Below are 13,916 nucleotides of genomic sequence, written 5' to 3' on the forward strand. Positions count from 1 at the left end.
CGAAGACTTGCATTATGTTCGTGCGTCTGATGTCCGTCAACGCGCAAGGGGGTCTGACACACTGCTCCCAGACTCCAATCTGACGGAAATTCCGTGCGGCGGCGTGACCCCGACAACGACCCAGAATTAACGTGCGTCTGATTATAGCCATTTCCAACCGTCGTGAGGCGCAAACTTGCTTCACGGGAATGACTCGACTGATTGGGTTCTGAACTGTGCACGAAGGAGGCTCGGAGCCGCTGCAGGTTGTCGACGCATCTGGTGGGCGACCACGTCCCGCACTTTCGGCGACGTGCTTCCTCATCCGAATGTCTTTTACACGAGAACCGCTGTGTACCCTGGCTGACCATAGATCCGACCATTCGACAACCAGTCGTTTAGTCCTATGGCTGCGACTCGGTTTCTGGTCGTACCTGGGGCCTCAGGAAAGCACCGCTTGAGCGCATTTGGGACAAGGGTCTTTCTCGGAGGCTGATAGTTTCCCCATTGCGCTGGCAGGTGTCAAAACACTTTCACATTCACATCGCGGCGCACTACATACGAAACTTTCATCGAACGATCTGGGTATTTTACATCGCTAGACCCCTCCCCAGCCTCCTCGTGTCTAGACCGCCGCTACCTTAAACTCCAAGTCTCCTCCCGACTCGGACGCGCTCTGTTCTGGCATGCTGCTGCTGTGCACCGCCGGCTTGCGCGAGTCCTCGTCCGCGCCGGTCACGTTTCTCATGAATATCATCGTCGAACTGGCCTTGTCCTTGCCGTTCATCGTGAGAGACGTGTTCTCCGTCCAACTCTTTCCTTGGGCGACTCGGTATATGATCAGCAGCGGCGCGATGACCTAGCGGCGGGTACGCATTAGCTCACGGGCACACGCTGGTCACAGAATGGCGCATACCTGGACTTGGGACAGCGACTGCAGGAAGACGTTTGCCAGCGAGTTGTTCATGCCGAAGGGAATGATGAGGAGGAGCGCGAACGCTGAGTACAGCGCGGCGGACTCGACGATCATCGCGGCAATGCCAGTGTAGTGCGAACCGTGGCGCGGGCCCAGCACGCGCGAAATTCTGTATCGGTACAGCAGCAGGCGGGCAACGATCATAATCGTGACGATGACGTTCAGCGAGACGGCGATGCACAGGTACGGCAGCGTCCAGTTGATCGCCCCCGCCGCGCCGGTCAGATATGGCGAACCGGAGGGTGCAGACACTTGAATGAGGAACAGCAAACCGATGACTGCAGGAGACGGCGTCGTCAGCGTTCTGCTGGCGGCAAGTTGACACCACGTACCGATTTCTGCTGCATACATGAGACAGGGAAATGCGATGGCGAGCCATGGAGGAAAGCGGCCGCCCCTGTAGATCACGCTGCATCGCCAGACCTGTTGTGCGGACTAATGAGCACCGACACGACGAGAGAATGTACGAGAAGCACGGCACCATGAGCGCGTCCGCGAACCAGTTGGTGAGCACGAACGAGACGTTCCCCGCCTCGTCCGCGGGGATCGAGAACTCGACGTTCTCGTACATGCTCGGGCCGCCGGGGATGTTGCGGTACTGGATGAACGACAGCTGCGTCATCTCGGAGCACGCCCCGACGAACAGCGACGCGAGCACGAACATCGCCGAGATGTACGCCAGGTAGAACGCCCGCTTCCGCGCGCCCTCCGCGCCGGGCCGCTTCGCCAGCAGCGCGTGGAAGCACTGCACGAAGAGCGTCACGTTGATGCCGTAGCCCACGCCGGTCAGGATCGCGCCCTGCAGCCATGTTTTCTCGTCGTAGAGCGTGGACGACGGCTCGTCGGGGACCCAGGATGCGTTTGACATTTTCGGCGGCGAGCTTCTTCTTAGGCGGTACGTATTGCCCACCCCTAGCGGCGGCGGCGGCATATAAGTAGTGGCACGGGTATGCGCGCGGCTGTCAGGACGGGTGCAACGTCCCGGAAATATCGTGAGCCATCTGCATCAGTATTGGGTGCTTATGCGGTGCGGGCACTGATGCATCCGTGCGCGCAATGAAAAATACTTACTCTGGCACTTGCAAGCCGCTGACGGCCTACGCCGTGGGTCCCAGCCTGTCATTTATCACCGCGGAACTAGCAGCATCAGCTGGAGGATATCACACGAGTCGAGAATGTTGGGCTCGTCTAGAATAGCTGGCGCGGGCTGGAATCTGCCGGGATGTTGCCGAGGCGGAACTCTAAGTTATCAGCGCACGAACATGCTGGGCGCGCGCAGACATTCAAATTGGGAGTGGGAGATTGATCAGGTGCCTAGTGACCGTGCGGACATCTGCGCCAGCGTCACAATGGGGCTGGCGCTGGTCAAGATTGTCGGGCATGTCGTGGTCACTGGCATGTGGCTTACAGGGAACAAACGCAGGTGCCTGATCATGCGGCCATCATAGAAGAACGCCACGAAAGTGGATCACGGCTGCAGCGAGCTCGACAGACCAACGTCAAACAAATCGAGCAAGGTCGTACAGGTTGACTCCGAGAGAGCATACTCAATATACTACCGCACCCCTCACTCCCTGCCAGCCGCCGACTGCACCCTGGCCGCATACTGCTCGTGATTCCTCTGCGCCTCCTCATACACCGTCGTCCAGTCGCGGCACACCGCGTCGTAGCTCCTGATCGCCGTGCCGACCGAGTTCTTCACGGACTCGATCCGCAGGTTCGGGCGGCACAACACGGACTGGCGGAGGTAGTTCATGCAGTGCCGCAGCAGCGGCGGCGCGGGCACCTGTGGCGCGGCGTACTGCGCGCGTATAACGTCGAGGCACTTGAGCTGGTGGAACAGCGTGACCGTGTACGCGCGCGGCCGCGAGCCGTCCCCGCCGTCGTCATCGTCGTCGATGTAGACAACGTGGCCGCCGGCGGGGATGAGCTTGGCCCACTCTGCGATGCCCTCGGACGTGTTGTGCTGGTAGTGCTCGGTGTGCCCGATGTGCATGCCGACGGGCTCGGTGAAGGAGGGCGCAAACTTCAGGGGCTCTGGGTGCGATGTGTCAGGCCGTGTCCCTGGTCTGAGCGGGAAGAGGAGATAAGTGTGCCTACCATCCACAGTGTGCTTTGCGGGTGCACTTGCCCTGCGCTCCAATCTGGACGGCCCAGTCTGATCGGCGAAATCGGACGATGCGACGAGGAGGATGAGGATGAGGCAGCCCATGATGCAGGCAGCATGTGCCGCCCAGCGCGGCCATGCAACTTCAGAGAGAGACGTACTCATCGAGCGGTTAGGAGCAGCTGAATGGTGCGATGGGGGTCATGCCCATCTGACTTGGCGAGGCCGGTTAAGTGGGAGATGCGGCCGTAGTTGGATATGCATATATGCATACTCACGGTATCCAAGTGGTTCCGCAGCTGCATCTGAGCTCAGAAGACCGACGTCTGCAATTTCCGTGACCGCGCGACATCGATGCGTGTCACTTGGCGTGTTCAGGTTTGTAGGCCCGTTTGGGGTGCGCGTCTGAGCGGATGCAAGTGGCCGGCCAGGAGTCTTGCATTTTGAGAGCCCGCATCGAAGAAACGACCTCCCGACAGCCTCCGACGACCTCCGACGCTCTCCGACCTCGTACCCAGACGTCGGAACCGCGCAGACTGCTATATTTAAGACTCGGAATCAAAATGGCAGTCGGCGGTTGTGTCCAACTATCGCCGCTCCCACTTCCTTCTCCGCGCGCAGTCGCGAGCGTCCACCCGTGTGAGAGCCGTTGAGATTCTGCGGGCATGTTCAAATCAGCCAAGAGGGATCCCAGTCTGCCCAAGGCTGGCCCATGATACATCGTGCATCATGCCTGTATTCTCTTGACACCTCCTGGGGGGAGCCCACCAACCCATCGAATGTTGTGCCCATCTATCAGAAGGAGACAAGCTCTCTAGAAGGCATGATTACAATTTCAAACCCATTCGGTAAATTTTTTATGGGCAAACGGTTCAACAAATGGACGTCTCGTGTCAGAGGAGTTATTCAGTCGTGTAGAGTTGGAGCCCAGCTTATCAGTCAGGACCTGCTGGAGATTGATCGACTGATCACGCAGGGTTCTGGTTACATTTCACCTTGCAGCTCAGGATCATATGCGCCAGAGGCAGTGACGTCTCGACAATACATGCCACAAATATTACAACGCTCAGAATTGATTCATCGACAACTGCTGCTGCCCTTTGGGAGCAATTCGCCGCCAATTGACTCCTTGGATGCTCATATACGCACAAAACCCGTCCCGCGCAGGAACTGTATTAGTCTCTAAACGTCGCACGGATTTGGTGATAGGTTATCCGCTCACGTCACCCAATTGAACGGTCGTGCTTTATGGTGAGCGGCCCCGACTCGTGCACTCCCAGCAGTCTTTCAGCTTGACGATACGGCAGCGCACCACCCTTTCGTTTCTCAGCATGTTCGCTTCCAGATTCCGTTCCGAATACCGGCGGGTGCTAGCGTCCCCGACGGGCGAGGACGACCACGCGTACGACGCCGGCAGCGACGACGAGAAGAAGCCAGCCGGCACGATGCACCTGGGGAGGTTTGCGACGCTCTCTCTCGTCGTCTGCATCGTCTGCACCGTCGCGAACGTGCTCATCGCCTGCAAACCCATGGGCGCCGGCATGAGCATGATGACGATGCGCCCGCCCGCGCCCCTCACTCGGCAAGACATGCACCGTCTCCGGCGGCCCTCGCAGTTCATCGGGCTGGCCGACATTCACCGCCCGGTCCCCCCGGTCCCACGGCAGTTCGACAACTGGCCGATGCTAGTTGCGCAAGTCGACTCCGCCGATAGCGACAAGGTCTTCCGGAGCCACCGCGCACACATGACGCACAGCGGCACCGTCGTCCCCGAAGACCGGCACATCCAAACCACGAGCACGGTCAGCCCCCGCCCACGGCGTGCCCCGTACGATCTGACCGTCTTTTCCGCCAGGTCACCTCCATCGTCCAGTTCCGCGCGATCGACTTTGGGATGGAGACGTGCGAGCTCCGTGTGGTAATCGACCCGGCGTCGTCCTTCACGGCGACTCTCAGGCCGTTCATGCTCAGCCTCTACCGCCTGAACGCCTCCATCCCGCTCAACGCGGCCACGCTGAGCTACAAGACACGCCCCCCGCGCCTCACCGAGATCGACACCGTCGAGGTGAGGGCGGGCGCCGCCCTCGACTGGCACAGGAACTTTGCGTGTGCGACCGAGGAGGTCATCACGATCGAGCTGGCCTGCGAGGTGCCCATCGGCGAGAAGGATTGCGACCTGGAATGGTGGCAGAATAAGGACCTCCCCGCTTCAGGTGTGTGTGCAGTGGGCGCGTGTTTCGGTTCGCGTCTGACTCTGCGTCCAAGCTATCTATATTACGCAGCATTCTACCGTCTAATGGCACATCTGGAGAATAGATTGATTCCAAGTCCTCTAGTCGTCTCGGTTGCTCTGGTGTCATAAATATCTGATGTATGTACTGTAGTACGTCGTAGTGCGAGGTGTTACCATCAAAGTCCTTGAGGCTCTGAATAGCGAGCGGAGGACACAACAATACGAGCTCGGAATGCTTGGAAAATAATACGAGTTGTAGCGTCATAGGCTGCCTGATCCAGCTGATGAGAGATAGATGCTCGCACAAGCGAAAACGATGACTCCTTGCTGAACGAAAATGACACCTGCTGTGTGGCAATGCATCATTCGATATCCACCTCACGATCCCAGGTATAATGCCTGAATATTCTGAACAGAATTCATAATAGCGCGCCTCGTGTTGTTCAAGTTGCCGTTACGATATCAAACTGCATCTGACAGACGTCTACGTGCGCAGACCCCGCCCATTTTGCCGCCTGTTTTGTGCGCCAATCGCAATCTAGGAGTATTTGTAGACTGCATCCTTGACGGCGCATGCTTCCGGAGTGCGTCAATGTGAAGAGGAATGAATTCGCTGAACTCTAAGCTCAAGGCAGCCCTTCTCCGACGGATGATTCGGGAAGGGGCAGCACCACAGAAAAGGTGCTTTCCGCGAAGGGTCAAGGTGCTTGCTGGACCAATGACCTCGCCAAACGTATACTTCCGGGTGCACTCTTTCCGCTACTCCGGATATTCAACACCTATACGAGGGGAGGTTGTGAAATGGGTGAGAGCAGAGATGCACACCAGGTTTTCCGTGTCTACACTGAGTTTTGCAATGGAACCACAAGGCAGACTCGTCTGATTCATGGACTCGACTGCATAAAAGGCTGAGCGACCGACTCGGGTACGAGCAGTGTCCCAGCTACGCGCTTTCCACCCACTGCACGACTTACCATGTCGTTCTTCAAATCCGTTTTCACCACCATTCTCCTTGCCGCCGCACTTTTGATGCATGCCAATGCAGCCCCCCAGGCCGAGCCGGATTGTGGCGGCAACAACGTTGAAGATGCCCCAGCTCCGTAAGTAGTACATCCGTGTCGACTTCAAATAGGGCACCGTTGATCTCACTGTCGATTTTCACAGCTAATGGCTGTGTATGGTTGTCCTCTGTGATCGATCGTGCGCAATGTCATGAAGAACATGTAGGTCGTACAACCAACACACAACGTTTACCTACAGACTAATGCACTCGTACCGCTCATAGGGGGGTGCTCAGACGGAATTCGGCGTCTATGAGTTCCGTCTGGATTGTGCTGTGTATAATACAGTTTCACGCTTCATCTGTATTTGACAAAGCATTTCAATGTGAATGCGTTAGTCTGTCGCAGAAGCGCAGAGCGGCGAGAACCGACGTTGTCTGCAGAACACTGGCCAAATATCTCGCATCAAGTGTTGTCCATGCCACCCAACCGCAATGTTCGGGGCCGCGTTGGAAGTCGACATCGAGGTCGACTCTGAGAATCTATGGTCACCAGTATTCGGATCACAAGACTCGGATGCCCTTTTCGCTGCTGAAATACGCTTCAATTGATCTGTACACGCGTCATAAGTACGGAAGCGGCACTTGGAATGAATCAAAAAACTTGGGATGTTGAAAACAGAACGGCATGATCGTGCGGCATGCCGACTCGGACTTACCGTCATGGTCGTCCGTATCTTTGTGCTACGAAGTGCGCAGACAGCTGTAAAATGAACTACACCTTGCTTCTCGCACCATAAGCGATATGATTTGAGGCGTGACGAAGGCTGTCCTGCTTTAGCTGGGAAACGCAATCTTCATACCGTATAGTGAGAATTTCAGGTTCAACAGAGTCCGCTAAGTGTGAAGCAAAGCGTAGAACAAATAGAGTCTACCATCTACATGCAATACCCTTCACTCAGCGTCGGCAAGGTCCTAGAGGAGCGTCACGGTTCAATATTCAGACGCTCAGTGACGCATCGGTTGTACCGCGCCACCAGCCCGCCAGATGGTAGCGGTGAATTGAGCTGAGCATTGAGCACTGGGCACGCTTATATTCTGCCACCTAGTCGTAGTACACACGCATGAGGGAACAACTGATACAAGTAAAGTAACGTCAACGTCGTTGACCAACTGCGATCCTATCATACTCGCACAGCTCAATTCCACTGCGCAGCCCATGCGCTCCATTCTTTATCATCCCGCTCCAGATTCTCGTAGAGCTTTTGCCAGTCCTTGCACACCAACGTGTCCCCGATGCGCTCTTTCTCAAAGTCCCTTTCCATGAAGTCGCCGAGCTCGAGGCTCTCAGCGCTCTCGCACATGAACGTCTGCCGGAGATAGTTTAGACAGTGGTAATCGTGGTCGGGAGAGGACCCGGGATGTCCAGGAGTGAGCAACGTATAGTGGAACTTCCAAATGCAGTGTAGCTGGTGGAAGAATGTGACGACGAACATCCGGTGGTCCGGGCCAAGTCGGGGGGTTCCAAAACCGTGGGGGCGAATAGCGAGGGAGCGCCACTCTGTGTCGGAGAGGGGGTCGCTGGTATTTAGTGGATAGTGTACAGTCTCATGAAGTGTCATGGCGACTGGTTCAACGAGAAGGTCTCCAACAGGGTACTCGAGGGGATAATCGTCCCCGACGTAGCTATAATTGACGACTGGTGTCTCTTCTGGATAGGGCGAGCCAAGAGTAAGATGATTGAGAGATGGTGGTGTACGATTCATGAAAGTTTCTTACTGTCACAGGGGTTGAAAGTGTGCTTCAAGGAACCCCAAATGAACCACACAGCGACGAGTGCGCTCAAATGGATACAGACACGAGTAAAATATTGGAATATCACTGTACCGACCCGACTGTGGTACGAATAGCGTTCAATGGAGGCGGTCATGTCTGAAGGGCGAGGGGATGCCTACGCACAATCGAGGGAGAGACATTTCGCACGTAGGTGAGACTGTAGACTCCAAGTAGACTTGGTCCCTGTCCCTTGGACCGCGAATAGCGCAGGTGGATACCCTGCGTTATCTCAGAACCCTAGTGCCTCCCAGCTGGGTGGACTCAGATGTTTACGAGTTGCCGCATGACTTCAAAGAACGGTCATTTTGGCGCGACCACCGGACGAATGCAGCTATCATGGTATGCAATTCGATAAATGCAGCTGTCATTGCACAGATACGCATTTGAATGCTTACCAGCATTGAATCCGAATCGATGACTGGAATATAGCTCAGCAGCCATAACGCGTTGATGATCATCAACTGTGTACAAGATCATCTGGGCTATTCTGATACCGACATCTTGGCGTCTACTAAATCAGCACCACGAGGTGATCCGTCAAAGATAGAACAAGTGACATACGCATCTTGACAATGTCATACCGTCAAACTGGGTGCGATATTCACGGCAAGTCTCGTGCCATTGAGCAGAGCCAAATTCTTCCGATAGGCACTGTCGTGAGTGGCACGGCCAAGTTGGGACCATATCTTCAATGCGCACAGGAACAACAAGAAGCCACTCTCCGCGTCTCCATAGTTTTGGTTATTGCGGCCGAATCTGGATCCACAAGCGACCTCCTCACCTGTGGATATCACACTTTGGGTACAGGTATTTACCCCAGCCACTTCCGCCTTGCCTTCAATAAGTTACATTTTCCAGAAGCACCCGGTTCACAGGGCTGGAACAGAGTGGCCAGAACGCCTGCGCGTTATATCCCAGCCGAATTTGAAAAAGGTGATTCGAATTCGTTTTCCTGTCCGAATGTAAGTGTCTCTACGTTCGGTGTCCAGTCCTTTGTTCGCTACTTATTTCTGAGTGCGGAAATTCAGCACAAAGAAGAGGAGGGCCTCATCGCACTCGGGTATCCGATCTAAATTGCCATGATATGAAGCGTGTTCTTCCGGAATGCAGGCCCTCTATCGACTCCTCATCATCGAATGGACTACATACTCAAGAAGGTGTCTAAACCCTACCATTTTCCGTAGAAGCAAAATCAGACAATCAAAGCAGCGTGGAGAGCTCCACGCTTCCAAGGAAGGCTCACATTGACTATCTCATTCCACATCCATTCGACATACAATTTTCGTCACGTACGCCCATATACGTGTGATGTTCCGAGCGTAGCACTAGACACGCTTTCATGACGCCGATTGGAACCACCAGTCACGGACATCGGCGGATAATACTGACCATTCATTTCATCGAAAGCTGCTTCTTGCATTCAAAGGCGTTGTGGTCCAGTACCGAGACGTCTGGGTACGAGACCAAGGCAGCGGTCTTGTCAGCGGGACAATGTTTGATGCGGCGTGCAAGAGGTGATCATTGGCCGCATACAATCGTCCCTGACGAATCTAGAAACCATGAGGGAGTTGGGAATTATCAGGTGGAGTAGCTGAGGTTCTCAGTTGGCGGCAAGGCCAGGGTTCGACTTCGTATTCTCGAATACCTTGATGATGTAGTCATGAAGAGGCTCTGCGAAGCAATTGAAGTCCTGCTGACAAGTGCACCTGGTCGAAGTTTGACAGCACAACAGGGAATAAAAAGACAAGAAGGCCTCAGATAGTACAGCTCACGCTATCGCGCATTTGCCCAGCCATTCACCATGCATTTCTTCAAATCGCTGTTGTCCATCCTCGTCATTGCTGGAGGGCTCGCGATTACTGCCAGCGCACGGCCGGACTTGCCTCCTGAATGCAATGGCTTTGACGAGGGTAGCCTCCGTGAGTTTCATAGGTTATGGTTTCTTGTCCAAAACTGCTGATGATTTGTGATATAGCCGATTCCTGTTTGTCGTGCTGTTAAATTCAAGCCGCAAATCACAACCCAGACAGATGGTTGCAATGGAGGATGTTGTAAATAAAGGGTAAAGCATGTAAGGGAGGAAAGAGGTTCAAAGCTTGGAGGCCCATTTGTAGTATTTTGCATCGAGGAATTCGTACGACTTTTGGAAGGAACTTTGCAGTTACAATGATCACAGCGTAGCATGTCGCGGCCGATGCTTCATTCGCGGCAGAAGGTGGAGAGTAGGGGTGTGATGCGCATGTGCATGTGTGCTTGTCACCTATGGTTTCCAGGAGAAACAGGTCTAACGTGTTCCAGCGATGACGCGTCTAGAGGGCGAGCACGGGCCCGTTGTTGGTTCGCTCGGTAGCGCTGACTTGTCCCCCACCTTCCTGCACTCCTCCCTCCTTCTCTTCGGAGACTGCGTTCCGTGAAGTGTCCCAGCGAATCGAAAATGACAGGTTCAGACTCGGGTGCACGTTATCACTCGCTCCACTCGGTTGCAATTTGTGCTCGACGTCGTTGAGGCGAAGAAGAGCGTGCCTCTCTATGTCATCTTGTTGCTCCTCACATGAGGCGACAGCCGACGCGCAGAGCGCAATGTCTCTTTTTCTACTCAGACCGCCCTTGCCTTTGGTATGGCCTGAGGAGCATTTGAGGGTTGGGAGGAAGGAAGAACACAATAGTCGTCGGACGCAAGATCGGTGAGTTTTCTTCGTTAAAAGCTCGCAAACACAAGATGGAGCCACATGCATCAGTTCGAAAGCAATACATTGTTGTTTGTCTCAGCTGCACAAGTCACTTGGCTGTGCAATGAACTAGTCTTGTCTGCTCTTGCTTACCATCCCCACGCGGACAGATATCTCGTTGAAGATACGCAAGGGACCACTTGCAATTGCGGTGTACGCCGCCACAGACATCAAGATCGTCCTTGAACGTCACTCGTCTTGAGCTATACCCCCTTCATGCTCGTTTATACCATACATATTCCCTGCGCGGCCTCTCTTCGCCTCCCAGCTTCAACCTCCCTGCCACAATCGTCGCTCTCTGGTACCCATACTCTTCATCGTGAAATGCTCTTATGACACTCATGCCGCTCCACCTCCCAGTAATTCACAGCTGCCTAGAAGCTATCAAGCGGGGCGGCTACTCCCGCCTGCCCCGCCAGACATCCGCGCGAAACGCATGTGAGCCTCCTGGCCCCATCGCGCCTCCCAGTCCCGAGTCTGGTTACGCTGCATTTACGACAGTATCCACAGATGAACTAGCTCGCCTCTTATCATCGAAAATGACAATGACTTCAGCTTCCCAATCGAGTCTCATACCACGCCTCCGAGCACCCTCGCCGCACTCGCACGCCAACAGGGGACCAACGACGTACGCGCTGTTCGAGCAGCCTGCGTGTACTGGATGTTCGCAGACTATCTGCGAAATCTAGCGATAGGACCCTGCGCGGAAGGGTGGTACGGAGTTTGTCTCGGTCCGCTATACCGTATGTCCATATCGCAGACAACAAGGGACTTGCCATTGCACGTCATTGTGAGCGCTTTTACTACTTGCGCATTCATGCGGCAGCCTCTCTCTCCTCCCGGACGAAAGACGAAAGACGAAAGACGCCATGGATCGGGATGGCGAATTCTCGGTGTCGTCGTGCTTATGCTTGCCGTCTACAATGGCTCCCCATAACTTGTCCATGGATGGCTATCCTCCTTGTATGATCTGCATCGAGAGGGATATGCGGTGAGGCTCCATTTTTGAGAAAAATGCGTCGACAATCGCTCCTGCTCTTAGAGGAAACAGCAACATGCTGGAGAGCAGGTGCGATGTTCTGCATTGACGGTAGTCGACATGGGAATAGGAACGCATAGAATCATACGAGGTCCATCCTCTGTGTCATTCTCCCGGAGTATTGTGTGGAAACACTCCTGACGGTTGTTTCCTGTCATCTTTCAGATGGAGCTGGGCTCAGTGAGTAGTATATAGGGTTGACCTTTATTCTTCTCGTGCATTAATCTCTGCTGCTCAGCGATATGCTCTGCCGCTGTTTTAGGCGAATGAAACCTACGTGAATGCCATGTACGCACGTGTGACTGCGAAATGGTAATCACGAAAAATTGTTCAATGAAGGCAGCGCTGGAGGTCATGCAGGCGTCTTCATATGCTCGCCCATCGTTAGCGCGAACCAGACTTCATTTGTTGGCACTCCAACATGCGCCTCAACATCTTCTCCTCCCAAAGCTGCTAATAACTCTCCCCAACAGTTCAGTATTTGGACTACTGTGTCGGATATTGCGCACCTTCAAGTGACGTGGTAACGATACTGCCAGTTCCTCGCAGACCAGCCAGGTCATCACTGCGCAAGCTCGCTCTGAACGGCCGCCGTCCAAATAGATAGATATATTGGCGTAGACGGGGACGCATACGCACATGGCGATGCTCGCCTAGAGTTGTAATGTAGACCATATTTGTCCCAATGGCATCTGGTTCGACGAATGCCCACCCAAATGCAACGCGCGGATTCAAAGACGACAGCGAAAACACCGCACGGCAGATGTGGTGGGCGGGCATACACTTGGCGTTCTGTTTAGATGCGGAGCTGGAGAGTGGAAGTCATGCATGGCGCGGGGGACACATGACGGGCAGATGGGAAAAGGCCTGGAGGTTTCACGGAATCGGGAAAGAGGCCGAGAGCTCGTATGCACTCATTGTGGCTAAATACCGCATCTAGCGTTCCTTTCCGTTCGTACGACGAGCCATATCCAGCGCGCGAGTCCAATCCCGTCAAGTTCGACAAGGATAGCGACTCAGGTACAGAGCCGAACAAAGACATATGTGCAGCCTTCTGAATGTCGAGGTGGAGGTCAAATATTCGTGTCGATAAGGCGGAATGGCCCTAAACTTAACTTGTGTGAATTTGAGCTTAAGTTCGTCGGTGTAGGAGGTCGTCAGTATGGTTGATCGCACAGTATTAGTAGTGGAGGTTATGAAGCGCCAAGACTTACCCTTCTTTGACAACGACCGACAGATACACGCAATCCACTGCAAAGTTCGAATACTTATATTTGCCTTGACAAATGTCCAAAGGCGCCATAACTGGACTGATGGGATGAGAGATAAGGTAACTCGAGGGGAGGCTTTGATGTTGAGCAATTGCAGGATATTTGTGGGAACAATGGAGCCTTCGGGAAAGGGATTTTATATGCAGATGCCCAGGATCAGCTCAAAAATCTGTGTCTGGAGTGGAGGGATGGGTGTGAGAAGTCACAGAGAGTTTGTGTACAGTGTGGAGGGCAATACTATCATTGCACCAGTAATGCAATCACAACAGTAGTGCAATTACTGAACTTGAAGCTGCTCATCCCCCTCTAAAAATCCCAATAAATCATGTATGATGCAAAATACAATTACCATTACTATTGTGTGATTATTGTATGAATAAAAATATGAGAGCAACTTGAATGCCTTGCAAGTGTGCTTTGAGGACCATGTCTCTGCCAAGATTGGCCTTGGGTGGGCAATCACCATGTCTGATTGACATAATAACTCACCATGGCTATGTAAAGAACATACACACCTCTATTCTAACTTCTCCAGAATAATATGCATAGTGAACCCCTCCTGAATCCTGTGTCAAACAGTAGCAACTCAATTCTGTGACATATAGCTACAATCAACATCATGAATCTTGACTCAGCTGATGTAGTGGTGGTGTACTTCACATTACTTCACAGTCCAGCCACCAAACACTGGGCAGACTGTCAAGGTTGCGCCCTTGACCCTAACCCTATATCTAACCCCAGTACTC

General features: G+C 53.8%; 6 protein-coding genes across 6 annotated transcripts; 3 read left to right on the top strand and 3 right to left on the bottom strand.

The window, feature by feature from the left end:
* Window positions 1-604: 604 nt before the first annotated feature.
* Window positions 605-1,823, bottom strand: FIBRA_08408 (uncharacterized protein; the record flags this gene model as incomplete). The annotated part of the gene is made up of 4 exons (XM_012330060.1): window positions 605-838; window positions 896-1,233; window positions 1,288-1,378; window positions 1,437-1,823. The coding sequence occupies 4 exons, from the start codon at window positions 1,821-1,823 to the stop codon at window positions 605-607; spliced, it is 1,050 nt and encodes a 349-aa protein (XP_012185450.1).
* A 699-nt stretch (window positions 1,824-2,522) lies between these two features.
* On the bottom strand, window positions 2,523-3,167 carry FIBRA_08409 (uncharacterized protein; the record flags this gene model as incomplete). The annotated part of the gene is made up of 1 exon (XM_012330061.1): window positions 2,523-3,167. The coding sequence occupies one exon, from the start codon at window positions 3,165-3,167 to the stop codon at window positions 2,523-2,525; it is 645 nt and encodes a 214-aa protein (XP_012185451.1).
* Window positions 3,168-4,393: 1,226 nt separating this feature from the next.
* On the top strand, window positions 4,394-5,359 carry FIBRA_08410 (uncharacterized protein; the record flags this gene model as incomplete). Its single annotated transcript, XM_012330062.1, has 3 exons — window positions 4,394-4,864; window positions 4,918-5,275; window positions 5,328-5,359. 3 exons carry the CDS (start codon window positions 4,394-4,396, stop codon window positions 5,357-5,359), a joined length of 861 nt encoding a protein of 286 aa, XP_012185452.1.
* Window positions 5,360-7,494: 2,135 nt separating this feature from the next.
* FIBRA_08411 (uncharacterized protein) lies at window positions 7,495-8,061 on the bottom strand (the record flags this gene model as incomplete). The annotated part of the gene is made up of 1 exon (XM_012330063.1): window positions 7,495-8,061. The coding sequence occupies one exon, from the start codon at window positions 8,059-8,061 to the stop codon at window positions 7,495-7,497; it is 567 nt and encodes a 188-aa protein (XP_012185453.1).
* Window positions 8,062-9,932: 1,871 nt separating this feature from the next.
* On the top strand, window positions 9,933-10,132 carry FIBRA_08412 (uncharacterized protein; the record flags this gene model as incomplete). Its single annotated transcript, XM_012330064.1, has 2 exons — window positions 9,933-10,050; window positions 10,107-10,132. The coding sequence occupies 2 exons, from the start codon at window positions 9,933-9,935 to the stop codon at window positions 10,130-10,132; spliced, it is 144 nt and encodes a 47-aa protein (XP_012185454.1).
* A 2,452-nt stretch (window positions 10,133-12,584) lies between these two features.
* Window positions 12,585-12,957, top strand: FIBRA_08413 (uncharacterized protein; the record flags this gene model as incomplete). The annotated part of the gene is made up of 2 exons (XM_012330065.1): window positions 12,585-12,805; window positions 12,840-12,957. The coding sequence occupies 2 exons, from the start codon at window positions 12,585-12,587 to the stop codon at window positions 12,955-12,957; spliced, it is 339 nt and encodes a 112-aa protein (XP_012185455.1).
* Window positions 12,958-13,916: the final 959 nt, after the last annotated feature.

Source organism: Fibroporia radiculosa (genome assembly GCF_000313525.1).
Source record: "Fibroporia radiculosa TFFH 294 genomic supercontigs, scaffold198, whole genome shotgun sequence".
NCBI classification, from domain to species: Eukaryota; Fungi; Basidiomycota; class Agaricomycetes; order Polyporales; family Fibroporiaceae; genus Fibroporia; species Fibroporia radiculosa.